Source organism: Prionailurus viverrinus, chromosome B4 (genome assembly GCF_022837055.1).
Source record: "Prionailurus viverrinus isolate Anna chromosome B4, UM_Priviv_1.0, whole genome shotgun sequence".
NCBI classification, from domain to species: Eukaryota; Metazoa; Chordata; class Mammalia; order Carnivora; family Felidae; genus Prionailurus; species Prionailurus viverrinus.
In genome coordinates this window covers 100,886,207-100,905,111 of record NC_062567.1, presented here as the reverse complement: position 1 = coordinate 100,905,111, position 18,905 = coordinate 100,886,207, and the positions used below count along the sequence as shown (strand labels likewise).

Below are 18,905 nucleotides of genomic sequence, written 5' to 3'. Positions count from 1 at the left end.
CGACTAAGCCACCCAGGCACCCCTAAAGTTCCCTGTGTTAAACATATACCTATGATACTTGTAACCTGATGATGTCATTTCTTTGCAGATAAATATAGATAAAGAAAACCATCTAATCAAGTTACTCATGCACGTATTTTTCAAGATATCCACGGCAGCACAGCACAACGAAGTCTGAAATGATGCAGCATGTGTCCGGCAGTGTTCGAGGCAGAAAGATGCATATTTTCATCAGAACAGGAATGTTTTAAAAAAGATTGTTCTACCTGTTATGAGAAAGCTGTTTTCTGTGGTGGTCATCTGGAATGCTCTGTTTGTATCCAGTTCCATTGCATAAATTGTATAATGAGTTATTTTTCCATTGGGATATTCTGGAGGATCCCAATATAACAAAATAGATGAAGAACTAATATTTTTATAGTTTATAATTTGAATGGAGCTTGGCACTTGTAAAGAAGAATGAACAATTAATGTGAATGAAAGAAAAAAGTATTATAATGTGTAAGAGCAATATTTGTAGGTAATTATTTCAAAGGAAATACATTCTTACCTTGCTCATGTGTCCTAACATTAAGAACCGTTGGTGGTCCTTCTCCCATGATGGTGAAAGCAGATACACTAATCATGTGCTCAGTGAAAGGTACAAGTCTTCTGATAACATAAGACAGCTGCTCAGCAGAAACGTCAGTGATATACAGATTCCTTGCAGTTCCTATTTGAAATCAGTTTAAAAAAATTATGATCAAAATTATGTTTCCTCACAGAGTGAAATCTTAAACTTGATTTCACATTCGCCATTAATTTCTTCGTGTACTCCTTTAAATGAAATAATAAAAATATGTATAAATAATAAACATGCATAATTAATAATAAATACATCCTGGAATATGAGATTAATGAGAAAACAAAACCTTCTCAAAGGGACGGGCTAGCGATTTTATTAAATGAAAGACTAGGTAATATAACAAATTAAAATGTTATAAACCAATGGTATGTAGCAAGTGAATGTTATAGAAATGAGACTTTTATTTGGACTTAAAGATCTCCATACCTTTATTAAAGCCCATGGAGCTATAAAGCAAGCATGCTTGGGTAACTGACACATAAATATGTCTGAATAAGGATTTCAAGTAATGTTATTTTTTTTATTAAGAATATATGCTTCCAACAATGTTAAATAAAAATTAGGCCAAACAAGGTACTCAAGGAAACGTCTGTATCAGAAATTGTAGGCTTCTTAATTTTTAGTGTTGCTCATCTTTGCACAGGAAAAAAATGGATCAGTAAATGAAAAAACACATATTGAATGTAATGTGACATAGTTGACTAATTATTCCATCAACAAAATAACACCTCTAATTTGGAATGAAACAACTAAACAAAAAAAGGCAATGAGAAAAATGTTCTTCTAACTTAGCATTTTAGAGTGACCAGAGAGTCATCAGATCTGTGTTGTGTAACCAAATATTTTTAATTTGCTATTTATGACATTCTTCTTTTAGAAACAGTAAGATCCATTGACCCTGACAAGCAAGTGTATATACTAATGACATCACCACGTCATTGGGGTCACCTACACCTGTTTATCACCCCACGCACTAGGTTGTAACTTTCTGACCTATTTACCTTTAGTGACATTTGAAAACCTATTAGTCAAAAGCTGCAGAGAGTGTGAGGCCTGTAAATGATTTGAAGATATGTTAATCCCTCCCCATCACACCTGCTTTGGCAACTGTAATAACTGATTGTCTATGCAGCTTGGCCAAAGACTCTAGGGTGCTACTTTCTCTAGGAGGAAGGTCAAATGGGTTAGGAGGGGCCAGTTCCTGCCTGTGTGGCATATCCATTTGCTGCATGAGGTTATCCAACAGTTGAAGAAGAAAAAAAATCTGACTCTAGCCCGTGAACCATTAATAATTTGGTTGAACTCTAAGCTAAGGTTCATATCTGTGCTAGCTAGTACTGGGGCGTTGAAAATGCTTCAACGAACATAAAAATTGTACCTACCAACTGTCGAATGCTGGTCTTCAGCTCTGTCCCTCACAGGAAAGTTATGTGGATGACTGTTATATATAGCTGAAGCAAGCGAGTACAGGTCTGAAGATATCTCTGCTGAACCCTCAAATAATTCTGCCATTGACTCTACTATGTTCACAGTTTCTGGAGCCATGGGATCATTTATATACTGTAATTAAAGACAGACATTTACAATGACCATTTGTAACAGCTACACTTAATAGCTGTTATTAAGCTACACTTAAATACTTCACTCAAATATTTAGTTAAAAAAAACTAGTAACTTTGGAATCACACTTTGCAAAAAGATAATATTATTTCCATGACTACTGTCTCCATTACATTCCCAGATTTCATTCTAAAGCTACTAAATTCCTGCATCATTTTGACACATTCTCATCACTCCATTATCTTAAGAGATCAATGCCATATTTTTGAATGAAGGAGATACTTGTTTCTGATTGGAGTTAGTTACTTTATTATAAAATTAGACATCCTCATACAAAGGTTTCATAACTAGACTATTTTAAAACTATCCACCCTCAAAACTAAGTGTTTTAGGCATACTGCCTTATTAAAATATGTTTTGCTTGTCTGTGTGTTCTCATTTGTATATGAGGCATAAGAGGCCTGCATGCCTGCTTGATACATCAATAATGGTAATTTATCTATCATCAATTGAAGTTATAGACAAGAACAGAACTGCATGGTAATAGCTTTTAAACAGCCTATCCAAGGCTCTCGACCTAACGAATATTTTAAGTACCTGCAATTGCTCCTGGATCCCATAATGTAATTCACACATGTCAAGTTCACCAAAGTAACAGACATTGAAGTGAAAATATCAGGGCACATTACAGATAGATACAGTAGGAGTGTCTATTTGGATAGCAAGGTGACTCTCTCCCTTTGCCTTCCCAACACAGCATAACTAATTGAAGAAAGGGTATTTGGGCCAAATAGAATTAGGTATTTCGTGTAGTTTTTCAACCTTGAAAATAAGACTAAACATTAATCGAAGTAAATGTTGCCTTAAGAAACTTAACAACCAAATGAATTGTGTAGACTCTGAATTCTAATTCGTATATATACATATATACATAAATACATATATACGTATATATACATACCAACATAGGCTTTGAAGACAATCAGGGAAATTTGAATATGTTCTAGATATTAGATGATACCAAGATATATTAGTAATTCTGATATTTGTGGGGATGGAATCACTGTATGAACCAAAATGTCCATGACTTTTAGAGATTTGTTCTTAGTTAGGCATGGAGGAACAAAATGAAGTCTGGAATTTATCTTAAAATATATCCAAGCAACAGCAACAATAGGAAACAGCTGACACAAGAATGGCAGGATGTTAATTACTGAATCCAGGTGATGGGCAAATAGGGGGTTACTACATTCTCTACTTATATCTGTTCAAAATTTCCCAAGATAAAATCATTTTGAAAAAATAGAAAACACTCAAGAACTACCCACTTTTGGTCTATTCCCTTTCAAGTTCTGCTTCAAAGCTAACCTCAAAAACCCATTTTGAAAAAAAAGAAAATTATTTTATTCTTTCCCAACTCCATGCTCTTGTACCCTCAAAATTTATAATACATATAAAGGTTTTATTTATGTCTAACTTTTGGTAAACCTGTCTGTTAATTATCTTACTTTTGGGGGGGTATCTTTATCCTAGAGCTAAAAACAGGGTTTTTACTCCTAAATAACATCAATACTTAGTATTTAAAAAAAGTAAGAGGTGCTCAGGAAAAATCTCAAGAAGGCAAGGAACTTTTAGGCAGTTTGTGTAATCATCTACAAAGACAGGCCGTTTAAATATAACTTTTCTGAGAGATAAAAGAATGGAGAAAAGATCTAAGGAAAGCTAGTTCTCCAAATGATATTTATAAAATAAAATTATCTAAATTTTGTTACATTCTTAGCCAGAAAAATATTGTGATGAAAAGCAGGGGGACACCTATAGGATCTATTCTAAAAATGTTGTGATAAAGAACTCTGGATAGGGAACTCTATACTGGACAAGTTAAAGGTCTTCTATCTTCCAACGGCTCACTTCAGCTCTGCCTCCACAGGGAAATCAGGAAGGGCATGAATCACAAACACATAATTCAGAGATGCTCTGGTATTCCAGTCAATAGTTTATGCCTGAACCACACAGCTGTTTCCACTATCAATCAGTCACTCTTTGAGAATCTATTGTATACAAAGGACTGCAGAAGGTACAATGAGGTAGTACAAACAATTTTCCCGTGAACTATAATTTTGCATTCAATCTCCCAATATTTTATACTCCATGTCAGATAAATTATTGAAAGTTAAGCCATAGCATCCCATCAATTAGCTAAGTTAATCATCTCTGTTGACAAATGCCATTTCAATGTAAGAGCTGACTTCAATAATTCTGTCTGAATTTCTCCCAAATTCTGGTATTCTGGAAAGTCCCTTCCTAACTAGGGCAATGATTTGAACATCAGTTTTGTAACAACCCAGAATGTTATTAGTTATCACTGAGAGGGCCATGCCATGAATATTTCTCACACTTCGCCTCTTTAAAAAGGCATTTGATATTGGGTTTTACAAAGGATGAAAAAAATATTTTATGGGCAAAAATTATGGGAAAGAACTAGAACTTAAGAAAGTAACTGGAAGGGGCTGAAGTGGAGATGAGGGAAATGGAAGGGAAAAGAGGCCCACTGCAACCCCGAAAGGTTTTAGACTCATTGAGTTAGTCCAGGGCTCTCAACCTCAGCACTACTGACAGCCTGTGTTAAATAATTTTTTTTGTTGTTGTAGGAAGTTTAGCCGCATCCTTGGTCCCCACCCACTGGAAGCATCTCCCCAATTGTGACAAAGAAAAATGTCCCCAGGAATTGCCAACTGGATAGCAAAAATCTCCCCTGGTTGAGCACAACAGTTAGAGAATGTCACAGTTCATCAACATGAAAGGCCTCTCATATGCTACCCAGGAATCCTTGGAATTTATGTGAAAGAAGTAGAAGTTCTTTGGAGTTAAATTCCTAATCCATCTGTATAAACCAATCTGATTCTACGTGTAATAACCTTCATTACAGCTAATGTGATTTTATTTTTTTAATCTCTATTATATCTATCAATTTAGACTCACTAAAAGTCTACTGGATTGAATTAATGAAATGTTTGACTTATTCTTAAGAAATGCTTCTATATTTTATTATAGACTATAACATGATTTATGCTATCTGTTATTAAGCTGTGGCAAAAAGAAAAGTTTGCAATTAGCATGTGTTTGGAAATCTAATGGGTATTTTACGTTATTTGGGCGACAAATTCTTAAAGCTTAATTCTGTTTCTGTTCCTAATGGTCAGCAAAGTAAACTTTATCTCAAGCATTCCTAAACTACTCTTGAGTCCTGTCAGCTTCATTCCGTAGCAATTGATAAAGCATTCAGCTGGCTTTCTTCTCAGGTTCACGAATGACAAATATTGATATAATTGTGAAACACATCAGATGAAAAGATGTATCTGTATGAATCGCAGAAATTTGTAACACTAGGCAGTAAAATCGTATCTTTGGGGAAAAATTGCCCCAGGATTATACCAGAAGAACAATACAGGATGAGATCTGAGTGTGAAATTCAACTTAAGAGTAGTCCATGGAGAGATGACTTTAGGGTTTTACAGACTTCAGTCTAAGTGGAATGAGCCTTACAAAGAAATTAATTTTATTCTTTGCATTGATATAAGTGGGAAATGAACATTAAAGAAGAAAATAGTTCTTCTCAATTTGGATCTAATCAAATTACATATGGAATACTGTGTTCAGCTGATTAAGAGACTCATTGACAAACTGGAAAATATACACAGGAGACTAATCAATAATATGAAGGATCTAGAAATCATAGCTGATGAGAAACTGAGGATGTTAATCCTTAGGGAAAGCATGGCCATCATCTTCAAATGATAAAAAATGAAATCATTGTATATTGCTGTTACTACTACAAAGACTAACATTGAAAACTATCAAATACAGTGCTAAGTAGTTTCACCCATGTGATATCACTTCATTATAGCCCAAAGAGTTAGGTCTTTTTTTTTTTAAATTTTTTTTTTTCAACGTTTATTTATTTTTGGGACAGAGAGAGACAGAGCATGAACGGGGGAGGGGCAGAGAGAGAGGGAGACACAGAATCGGAAACAGGCTCCAGGCTCTGAGCCATCAGCCCAGAGCCTGACGCGGGGCTCGAACTCACGGACCGCGAGATCGTGACCTGGCTGAAGTCGGATGCTTAACCGACTGCGCCACCCAGGCGCCCCCAAAGAGTTAGGTATTAAGAACTCCAGGGGCGCCTGGGTGGCTCAGTCGGTTAAGCGTCCGACTTCGGCTCAGGTCATGATCTCGCAGTCTGTGAGTTGGAGCCCCGCGTCGGGCACTGTGCTGACAGCTCAGTGCCTGGGGCTTGCTTCAGATTCTGTGTCTCCCTCTCTCTCTGCCCCTTCCCTGCTCATGCTCTGTCTCTCTCTGTCTCAAAAATAAATAAAAACTTCTAAAAGTTAAAAAAAAAATAACTCCATTTTACAGTCGCCTGTTCAAGTTCACAACACTAGTCACAACAGAGGTAGGATTGAAACACATTTCCCTGGTTCCAAATGCCAAGCTCAAAGGCACTATAATCTACCATGTGGGTCTAGAGAGGAGACATGGGACAAACTGGTAAACATTAGAAGACAAATAGTTCCGTTCAAACCAGGTAAAGAATAGGATAGTTTCTTATTCATCTGTTTATCTTCTGACCTAACAGACTGCCGGGAACTGTATAATTACCTAATAAATACATGCCTGAGAGGCCATAAAGAAGGATATTTTAAAGTTCATTGAAGAGGAGTTGATTCTGTGGTAGCAAGTACCTTATTATCAGAGTTCATCAAATATTTTAGCAGAGGCTGGATTCCCAATGATTTATTAGGTATATTATACATGAGATTCATATATAAATTTGGAAGTTTAAATAAAAGTCTTCAAACACTGAGATTAAATTTTCTAGTATATTTTTCAAGTATTTGCTTAAATATTGAAAGTAAAATCTTATACATGTTTCAGCATGTTTCAATAACCGCTATTTATTAAGAAACAAACAAACCATTAGAGGACACTGGAAAAATAATTTCAATAAGGGTAATGAGATCAGATGAAGCCTAGCATAAGATGATTATAAGTTAATACTTCTTAAGTTTCATCATCATGATATACACAATATACATCATGATATACACATGGTGTTTACTTCTACAATCACTAAATAATATTCTTATACTGCTCTGTTAAGACTCAATTATTTCAGATAGTATCTATTGACTTTCTGCTATGATACTGAGGAGTTAGATTTCTTAAATAGATATATACTTGCCCCATCTGTTCTCAAGTCTTATTTGGTTATATCTCTAATTTAAGTAATATATTAAAATCTGGAAGGATTATTCTAATAGATTTGTGAAATATAAAATAGTTGGCTGGGAGACTGTGGTGGACAGTCTCTCAGGTGGTCCTCCTATTATTCCTACCTCCTGCTATTCATGCATTTGTATAATCCCCTCCTGTTGCAAGGGAAGGATGATTTTCATCTAACCAATGGAATAAGGCAAAGGTGAGAGGATAGCATTCCCATGATTATATTACACTATATTACACTATATAGATTTGCTTGCTGGCATAATGAAGTAGATGGCCATGTTGTGACAATCCTTGTGGCAAAACTGTGGGAGGCCTCTACAAGCTGGAACTAAGTCTAGTCTCCAGTCAAAGAGCCAACAAGAAGCTGAGGCCCTCAGTTCTGCAGTCACAAGGAAATTAAATCTGCTGAAACTCTGCATGAGCCTGGAAATGGCTTCTTCCCAGTCAAGCCACCAGATGAGAACACAGCACAATCAGCCCTTGATTGCAGCATTGTGAGACCCTAAGTAGAGAATCCATCTAAGCTGTTTGGATTTTTGACCCACAGAAACCATGAGATAATAAATAAATTAGTTGTCTTAAGTTTATAGCAAATTGTTACACAACAATTACATTTGTGGCAAATTGTTATACAACAATGGAAAACTAATGTAGTAAGGTAACAACAGTCCAGGCAAGAGAGTATGCAATCCTGAGCTGGGGTGGAGACACAGTAATGAAATACGATACACGAAGGTCACCCTTTGGAGGTAATAATAACTGGTTTAACATTGAATGACTATTGAATGCTAAGTATAACCAAAGTCAGAGGTAGCCCCCTGGTTTTGAGTCTTTATGACAGAGAGGAGGATGGTGCCATGATCTGAAAAGAGAAATATCCTAAATGCTTAGACAATGACCTTCAGGTCAGAGATCTGTGGTGTAATCCAAGGGGTAAAGGAATCCTAAGCCTAGTTGTCTGCTATATAGGTTTCAAATTAGTCTCTCTCCAGGACTTGTTCTTGATAACTGAAACTATTAATTGCCTGGACAGACTTTCTTCTTATGTGTCTTGTGAAAACATTCATAGATCTCCATCACTGTCCCAGGATCTCTGTCTAGTATCTGTTCCTCACCTCAGCTTTGTCTCCTCCTTCTGATCATGAACCAGGCCACCATCCCCAAAAGGATTTTTGTTTTGTTTTGTTTTTATGAGGGGTAAATGAGTTTAGATGTGATAAACTCTGACAGAACCTCCCTAGAAATGGCTATAATTATGAATATAGTGTCAGAGAAAGATCAGAGTAGAAAGCAAGGCAAAGGAATAGTGCAGGTGGGAAGCTGTGATTAAAACTGTGAGATCATCAAAAGGTGTAATGAGGGACACCTGGGTGGCTGAGCTGGTTGAGCATCTGACTCTTAATTTCAGCTCACTTCATGATCTCACAGCACATTAGATCAAGTCCCACATAGAGCTCTGCACTGACAGTGCAAAGCCTGCTTGGAATTTTCTCTCTCCTTCTGTCTCTCTCTCTGCCTTTCCTCACCACCCCTTTCTCAAAATAAATAAATGAACTTTAAAAAAAATGTGTAATGAGATGGCTGAAAACAGAACTGTCTGGAATACCTTTATAGTGAAGGAGTTAAAAAATTATAGGAGAACTAGCTTTTTCTTTTTTTTTTTTTTTTCATTAAACAAGACCAAAGTTTTACAAAGTTACAGCATATGAAAGTGGAGGAAGCATGAGGGAGAAAAAAGTAAAAAGCTGGAGCCTGGGAGGACAGAAAGATGGATTTTGGAGAAGACAAGGAATATGGGGACACTTAAAAATATACAACCACCTTATTTGACACTTAGATGTCACTGGTGAGTTCTAACAAGATTTCAGGGATTTAAGAATTAAAGGGTGTGGAGGCCATACTTTGAAAAGTCAGAATGAATGAAAGGAAAGAGTCCTTATCCTGTATCAAGGTCAAGAAAAAAGGATAATAAATGAACACATTAAACTAGAGATTGCATCTTTTATCTCCTTTACTTCTCACCCTGTAAGGTGGGTGTATAAGCCCTGCTTTTAAAATGAGGGCACCACATCTCCAAAATTTGACTTGTCCAAGGTTATAGAGTTAGAAAAGGGAGAGCCAGGACTAGGACCCAAGTCAGTTGGGATTTAGAGTCTCTGCTACATCAACTTCCTGAAAGATGAACCCAAACACCAGTCACATGGGAGAGCCAAAATACCAGTAATGGGCCTGATCTAATAAAGAAAGATACCATCATAGAAATAAGGAGAAGTGTTATGTTTCCTTTTATTGAGAGAGGATAAGGAAGCTAATAATGAATGTCAAATGGGGTGAAAGCTTCAATGCCATCGTTAATAACCACAACAGGTCACAATTATGTAGCATAGCACTTACCATATGCCAGGTATAGTTCTACCTCTTTTATGCACATTAACCTACTAAGTAATTATTAATACCTTTGTCATAGGGACTCTTATAATCTCTATCTTTGAGAAGAACAAACTGTACAGATCAGAAGGGTCAGGCCAACTTTCCTAAGGTTAAACTAGCCATGATGGCAAAACAAAGCTTTAAACCCAAGCATTCTGTCTCCTAGGTCCATGCTCTCAATCTCTCTACTGTGGAGCCCATTAAGTGACCAGGATATAAACCCAGATTTATATGACCCCAAAGCTCATGTCCTTTTCCGTGTATCACAGGGATTACAAGCTATGTCAACAGAGACAGAATCACAAAGAAGCCTTTCTAGAACGTCTTAGCTTCAAGAGAAAAACAGGTGTGGCTGGCTATTCAACAGATGTCATTAACAGAAGTGGGAGACCTGTCACCCAGTCCCAAAACAGCTAACTATCTAATTTAAGACTATCTTAGCAGGAGCAAAGGTTTAAACTTTGCCCTTCGTCTGAGTTGTCAACTAGAGTATTAAAGAAAGTATAACTCACATCTTTTGCACACAGAAAAGGAGTAAACATAGGATTGAATTTTAATCCTGGGCTGGAGATGGTGAATAATTTGGAGCAATAAATCCTGGGCAGCCAGAGTGCATTGAGAACATAGTAACATCAATTTTCAAGTAGGTACGAGAAGTGGAAGAAGGCTGAGACTAGAAATAGAGAGGACAATATGTATGGGGAAAAATAATAGCACAGGAAAAATAGCTAGAAAAAAAACAGTGATTCTGGACCAAAACAGTAGAAGCCAACTGCTGAATAGCCATCAGGTAGTGTCTGCAAGGCCCAGTGATTGCTGCACTCATTGGTACTAAGTACATTTATTTTTGTACCCATACCTGGATGTGACTAATCTGGAGGCTTAAACTCACAGGTGAATAGCTGGCTGGGTAAGGTAAATAAAGACAGGTAAGGGAAACCAGTGAGGCCTGTACTTCTAACCAAAAAAAAAAGGGGTGGGGGATAAGACTTCCATTGTGAATAGTGGCAAACACATTGTCCTCTTATTTTATGTCTATGAATGATTTAATCTCCTTTATTTAGTCATTTACTTTCTTTAATCAAACATACTCTGTTTGGTTCTTTTTTTTTTTTAATTTTTTACATTTATTTATTTGAGAGAGAGAGAGAGAGTGTGAGCAGGGGAAGGGCAGAGAGAGAGGGAGACACAGAATCCGAAGCAGGCTCCAGTCTCCGAGCTGTCAGGATAGAGCCCAACGTGGGGCTCGAACTCACATACTGTGAGTTCAAGACCTGAAGTCTGATGCTTAACTGACTGAGCCACCCTGGTGCCCCTGAGAAAATTAGCTTCCAATGACTGAACAGGACAAGTCGTTTGTCAACAACAACTGCTAAATTACTGTGCCTTTCACTGGCAACCATTCCAAATTGCCAGCATAGCCTGGAAGGAGTGCTTAAATCATAACAGGAGTTTCTAAACAATTAGTTAACTGAATTACCATAATAATATTCACTTATGGAAGCTCCTTTAGTCCTGCTTAATTGCTCAATTAACATTTTATATGCTGAAAAAGAATAACAGCATTTAACTAATAATATATATTCTAAAAGGAAATATGGCCTCGCTAGATTATCAACATAGCCCAAATTTACTTCACTTTGTAACCATGATGCTTATCAAATATTTTGTGTTTGAATGCTGGAAACTTTTCCAAATTCTGAGGGCTAGAACCAAAAGAAAGGGATCACCAAGAGGTGACATGAAAGTGCAATACCTCATCTTTTCCCGTGAGCAAAGTATTTTCCAAAATTACTCCTGTCTCTGAAACTAACACTTTGACTCGGTATTGGTTAATGATTCCATTTGGTTGTCGTGGTCTCTTCCAAGTAATTCTTATTTGTGTAGCTTCTACTTCTGCAACTTGTAAATCAAATATTGCACCTGGAACTAAAAAAATGAATAAAGAGGGAAACAGTTTAAAGTATATTATTAAATTTTAAAAATTCCTTAAGTTCTTAGCTCAAAATTTAAGATTCACAAGAAAGTCTATTAGAAAATAGACTAAAACAATTTACTATTTATTAACAATTAAATATGTGTAAGATTCTTTAAAGACACAGGTAAAGTTGAATTTCTACATTTTGTTCTCAAAAATGTGTATAAAAATAGGATAACGTGGGACAATTTCCTCAAATTAAAATGTCATAATATTTGTTCGAAACATACTAATTAATAAAATAACTTCCCAAAGAAAGCTGTTTATGGATGATTAATGCACAGTAGAAACCTTGAAGGCTTTATAAAGATTATAATAACATATTGAAAAATAATATCCATAAGACTCTGAATGCAATGATATGTAGTGGGTAAATTCAATTAGGTTGCCTTTTAACTTTTTACGTGAGGTTGTTTGAAGAGTTGTTTGATTTTGGTCTGCTGGCTTTACAAATGAATTATGTGAGTTTCTAATTTTGGACTCCCTCACTCTTGCAGCAATTAAAAAAAAAAACAGAAACAAACTAATAAGTGGTTAAAATAAAGCACCAAGTACTTAAATTCTAGTTAGAAAGTGACCAAAAGTGCCATCCAGTAAACTCCCCAGTGCCACAGGAGTAATAGATCAAGGATAAAGATGTCCTTGGCTTTTGTCTACTTTTTGTTTATGGCTCCTTGTGTGATTATGAATAGCTAATTAACTCTTCCCCCAAGTTTGCTGATCTATAAAGTGATCTATAAATATAATTATGGTACCTTGAATGAAAGGAATGTAAGGAACCTTGAATGAAATTTTCAGGAAAGAAAATAATATACCCCTTATGATCAATGTGGTAAAACATTGAATTCATTTCCCTAGCTGTTTCACATTAGTATAGTTTTAGCAAATACCATTTAGAACAGAGGCACATTAGGGGTATAATATAAATAGAGAATGGCCTTTTTTCCCTTTTAAGATAACAAAAAGGAACTGAAAATTAATGTCACAGCTCCCACAAATATTATTTAAAACTAGTGAATGTAATTATGTTTTACATTAACCATATAAGAAATGTATGAAGCTTTCATTCCATAGGCTTTTTATCCTTTGTCTCTATAAAGTAATCATTTAAAAAAACCTAGACATTGTACTAATGTAAATATTTCTAAATGTTTATAATGGTTAATGGCTAGATGGATGAGTGAGTCATTCTTGCCTAAGAGCATATTATTTGATTATTGCAACCAAGATTTTCATGTTCTGCCTGGTAGTAAAACTGGTGCTCAGAAAACTGGGAGATAAACATGAAATGGATACAACTGTATTTTGCTATTTTTTTTTTTTGTTTTTTAAGTTTATTTATTTATTTTGAGAGAGCCAGAGACAGCACGAGCAGGGGAGGGGCAGAGAGAGAATCCCAAGCAGGCTCCATGCGCCAGTGCAGGGCCCAATTCAGGGCTCAAACCCACAAAGCTGCAAGATCATGACCCAAGCTGAAACCAAGAGTCGGACACGTAACTAACTGAGCCATCTAGAATTTGCTAATTCTTTGAATCCCCTTTTCCAAAAACATTTCAGTATATCTATATATAGAACGATAACTGTTTAGACTGATCTCTCCCCACAAAATTTCTAATCTGAAGGCAATACAGTTTGCCCTTTCAAGGGTGGAGAAAGAGTTCTAAGACTAGGACCCCATAATCACTGATTCACTCCATCATTCAACAGACTGAGCCCTCATCTGTTGGTCACTATTCTAGGCACTTGAGGATAGAGAGAGAAATAAGAAACATAAAACCTTTTGCACAAGTCACCTTTTTCATAAATTTCTTTTCATTAACGTATATCATCCCTAGAGCTTGTGTTTCTATCATATTTACCAATATATATTTTTTCAAAGACAGATAAACTTTCATGTATATGATGATTAATATATAAATATATATTATTTACATATAAATATTTCAATGTATATAAAATATACATATTCATTATATTATATATAATATATAAATAATATAGTATATAATCAAATGGAAGAATAGTAGCGGTTTCTTTATCTTCTAATTTATGATATTTTTCAATATAACTTAATAAGTATTGCTCAATTACACTAATGTCTAAAATTACAATTCAAGTAAAGATTAAGTGGTTCTATATTACCTTAAAAATGTACCCAAAACATGTATAAGAACAACTGTAAAGCTATCTTTCTCTCTCTCTTTTTTCAATGAAAGAAGAAAAAGCTTGGGGGATAAAGGAAATGGAGTAGACAACAGTATATCTTGTCCTTAGAAAGATACTTGATCTGTTACACCACAAATTCTTATGGGGAAACTAGAGAAGTATGGATTAGATCAAACTCCATTACTATTGATACCAAATTAACTAAAGAAAATCAAATACAGAAGGCAATTATTTGTGGTTCAGCATCAATTCTGAGGTGCTGTCCACAGGGATTACCTAAGAATCATTCTCAAGTCAATACATATATAAATTTTATTAATAAATGAGAAACACAGTAGATGTATGAAGGGTAAATAATATTCCAAATGACTTGGAAGTTCTCTTTTTTTTTAAATTTTTTTTCAACGTTTTTTATTTATTTTTTGGGACAGAGAGAGACAGAGCATGAACGGGGGAGGGGCAGAGAGAGAGGGAGACGCAGAATCGGAAACAGGCTCCAGGCTCCGAGCCATCAGCCCAGAGCCTGACGCGGGGCTTGAATTCACGGACCACGAGATCGTGACCTGGCTGAAGTCGGACGCTTAACCGACTGCGCCACCCAGGCGCCCCAACTTGGAAGTTTTCAAATGAAAAACTATTAGAAAAAATAAAATGGAGACAAATGGCACTGGGGCAAAGAAAATACATTAAAATAAATCTTGCCATTATTTAGCAAATTAATTACATTTTAATAAAGTTAATAAGTTTAAAAATTTTTAAAAATGTTTTTATTTTTTTTAATTTTTTTTTCAGTTTTCATATTTTTTAATTTTTATTTTTATTTTTATTTTTATTATTTATTTTTTTTATGAAATTTATTGACAAATTGGTTTCCATACAACACCCAGTGCTCATCCCAAAAGGTGCCCTCCTCAATACCCATCACCCACCCTCTCCTCCCTCCCACCCCCCATCAACCCTCAGTTTGTTCTCAGTTTTTAACAGTCTCTTATGCTTTGGCTCTCTCCCATTCTAACCTCTTTTTTTTTTTCCTTCCCCTCCCCCATGGGTTCCTGTTAAGTTTCTCAGGATCCACATAAGAGTGAAACCATATGGTATCTGTCTTTCTCTGTATGGCTTATTTCACTTAGCATCACACTCTCCAGTTCCATCCACGTTGCTACAAAAGGCCATATTTCATTTTTTCTCATTGCCACGTAATATTCCATTGTGTATATAAACCACAATTTCTTTATCCATTCATCAGTTGATGGACATTTAGGCTCTTTCCATAATTTGGCTATTGTTGACAGTGCTGCTATGAACATTGGGGTACAAGTGGCCCTATGCATCAGTGCTCCTGTATCCCTTGGATAAATTCCTAGCAGTGCTATTGCTGGGTCATAGGGTAGGTCTATTTTTAATTTTCTGAGGAACCTCCACATTGCTTTCCAGAGCGGCTGCACCAATTTGCATTCCCACCAACAGTGCAAGAGGGTTCCCGTTTCTCCACATCCTCTCCAGCATCTATAGTCTCCTGATTTGTTCATTTTGGCCACTCTGACTGGCGTGAGGTGATACCTGAGTGTGGTTTTGATTTGTATTTCCCTGATAAGGAGCGACGCTGAACATCTTTTCATGTGCCTGTTGGCCATCCGGATGTCTTCTTTAGAGAAGTGTCTATTCATGTTTTCTGCCCATTTCTTCACTGGGTTATTTGTTTTTCGGGTGTGGAGTTTGGTGAGCTCTTTATAGATTTTGGATACTAGCCCTTTGTCCGATATGTCATTTGCGAATATCTTTTCCCATTCCGTTGGTTGCCTTTTAGTTTTGTTGGTTGTTTCCTTTGCTGTGCAGAAGCTTTTTATCTTCATAAGGTCCCAGTAATTCACTTTTGCTTTTAATTCCCTTGCCTTTGGGGATGTGTCGAGTAAGAGATTGCTACGGCTGAGGTCAGAGAGGTCTTTTCCTGCTTTCTCCTCTAAGGTTTTGATGGTTTGCTGTCTCACATTTAGGTCCTTTATCCATTTTGAGTTTATTTTTGTGAATGGTGTGAGAAAGTGGTCTAGTTTCAACCTTCTGCATGTTGCTGTCCAGTTCTCCCAGCACCATTTGTTAAAGAGGCTGTCTTTTTTCCATTGGATGTTCTTTCCTGCTTTGTCAAAGATGAGTTGGCCATACGTTTGTGGGTCTAGTTCTGGGGTTTCTATTCTATTCCATTGGTCTACGTGTCTGTTTTTGTGCCAATACCATGCTGTCTTGATGATGACAGCTTTGTAGTAGAGGCTAAAGTCTGGGATTGTGATGCCTCCTGCTTTGGTCTTCTTCTTCGAAATTCCTTTGGCTATTCGGGGCCTTTTGTGGTTCCATATGAATTTTAGGATTGCTTGTTCTAGTTTCGAGAAGAATGCTGGTGCAATTTTGATTGGGATTGCATTGAATGTGTAGATAGCTTTGGGTAGTATTGACATTTTGACAGTATTTATTTTTCCAATCCATGAGCAGGGAATGTCTTTCCATTTCTTTAAATTTTCTTCAATTTCCTTCATAAGCTTTCTATAGTTTTCAGCATACAGATCCTTTACATCTTTGGTTAGATTTATTCCTAGGTATTTCATGCTTCTTGGTGCAATTGTGAATGGGATCAGTTTCTTTATTTGTCTTTCTGTTGCTTCATTATTAGTGTATAAGAATGCAACTGATTTCTGTACATTGATTTTGTATCCTGCAACTTTGCTGAATTCCTGTATCAGTTCTAGCAGACTTTTGGTGGAGTCTATCGGATTTTCCATGTATAATATCATGTCATCTGCAAAAAGCGAAAGCTTGACTTCATCTTTGCCAATTTTGATGCCTTTGATTTCCTTTTGTTGTCTGATTGCTGATGCTAGAACTTCCAGCACTATGTTAAACAGCAGTGGTGAGAGTGGGCATCCTTGTCGTGTTCCTGATCTCAGGGAAAAAGCTCTCAGTTTTTCCCCGTTGAGGATGATGTTAGCTGTGGGCTTTTCATAAATGGCTTTTATGATCTTTAAGTATGTTCCTTCTATCCCGACTTTCTCAAGGGTTTTTATTAAGAAACGGTGCTGGATTTTGTCGAAGGCCTTTTCTGCATCGATTGACAGGATCATATGGTTCTTCTCTTTTTTTTTGTTAATGTGATGTATCACGTTGATTGATTTGCGAATGTTGAACCAGCCCTGCATCCCAGGAATGAATCCCACTTGATCATGGTGAATAATTCTTTTTATATGCCGTTGAATTCGATTTGCTAGTATCTTATTGAGAATTTTTGCATCCATATTCATCAGGGATATTGGCCTGTAGTTCTCTTTTTTTACTGGGTCTCTGTCTGGTTTAGGAATCAAAGTAATACTGGCTTCATAGAATGAGTCTGGAAGTTTTCCTTCCCTTTCTATTTCTTGGAATAGCTTGAGAAGGATAGGTATTATCTCTGCTTTAAACGTCTGGTAGAACTCCCCTGGGAAGCCATCTGGTCCTGGACTCTTATTTGTTGGGAGATTTTTGATAGCCGATTCAACTTCTTCGCTGGTTATGGGTCTGTTCAAGCTTTCTCTTTCCTCCTGATTGAGTTTTGGAAGAGTGTGGGTGTTCAGGAATTTGTCCATTTCTTCCAGGTTGTCCAATTTGTTGGCATATAATTTTTCATAGTATTCCCTGATAATTGTTTGTGTCTCTGAGGGATTGGTTGTAATAATTCCATTTTCATTCATGATTTTATCTATTTGGGTCATCTCCCTTTTCTTTTTGAGAAGCCTGGCTAGAGGTTTGTCAATTTTGTTTATTTTTTCAAAAAACCAACTCTTGGTTTCGTTGATCTGCTCTACAGTTTTTTTAGATTCTATATTGTTTATTTCTGCTCTGATCTTTATTATTTCTCTTCTTCTGCTGGGTTTAGGCTGCCTTTGCTGTTCTGCTTCTATTTCCTTTAGGTGTGCTGTTAGATTTTGTATTTGGGATTTTTCTTGTTTCTTGAGATAGGCCTGGATTGCAATGTATTTTCCTCTCAGGACTGCCTTTGCTGCGTCCCAAAGCGTTTGGATTGTTGTATTTTCATTTTCGTTTGTTTCCATATATTTTTTAATTTCTTCTCTAATTGCCTGGTTGACCCACTCATTCGTTAGTAGGGTGTTCTTTAACCTCCATGCTTTTGGAGGTTTTCCAGACTTTTTTCTGTGGTTGATTTCAAGCTTCATAGCATTGTGGTCTGAAAGTAAGCATGGTATAATTTCAATTCCTGTAAACTTATGAAGGGCTGTTTTGTGACCCAGTATATGATCTATCTTGGAGAATGTTCCATGTGCCCTCGAGAAGAAAGTATATTCTGTTGCTTTGGGATGCAGAGTTCTAAATATATCTGTCAAGTCCATCTGATCCAATGTCTCATTCAGGGCCCTTGTTTCTTTATTGACCGTGTGTCTAGATGATCTATCCATTTCTGTAAGTGGGGTGTTAAAGTCCCCTGCAAAAACCACATTCTTATCAATAAGGTTGCTTATGTTTATGAGTAATTGTTTTATATATTTGGGGGCTCCGGTATTCGGCGCATAGACATTTATAATTGTTAGCTCTTCCTGATGGATAGACCCTGTAACTATTATATAATGTCCTTCTTCATCTCTTGTTACAGCCTTTAATTTAAAGTCTAGTTTGTCTGATATAAGTATGGCTACTCCAGCTTTCTTTTGGCTTCCAGTCGCATGATAAATAGTTCTCCATCCCCTCACTCTCAATCTAAAGGTGTCCTCAGGTCTAAAATGAGTCTCTTGTAGACAGCAAATAGATGGGTCTTGTTTTTTTATCCATTCTGATACCCTATGTCTTTTGGTTGGCGCATTTAGTCCATTTACATTCAGTGTT

At 36.4% G+C, this 18,905-nt stretch overlaps 1 protein-coding gene across 1 annotated transcript in view; it reads right to left on the bottom strand.

The window, feature by feature from the left end:
• PTPRQ (protein tyrosine phosphatase receptor type Q) overlaps window positions 1–18,905 on the bottom strand; it is a 204,133-nt gene that overhangs the window by 166,444 nt on the left and 18,784 nt on the right. Inside the window, exons 9-12 of the mRNA XM_047867339.1 lie at window positions 11,658–11,830; window positions 2,008–2,185; window positions 551–712; window positions 267–446 (exon numbers count right to left, since the gene is read on the bottom strand). Coding sequence (XP_047723295.1) covers window positions 267–446; window positions 551–712; window positions 2,008–2,185; window positions 11,658–11,830 — 693 coding nt within the window. The remainder of the gene's footprint in view (window positions 1–266; window positions 447–550; window positions 713–2,007; window positions 2,186–11,657; window positions 11,831–18,905) is intronic.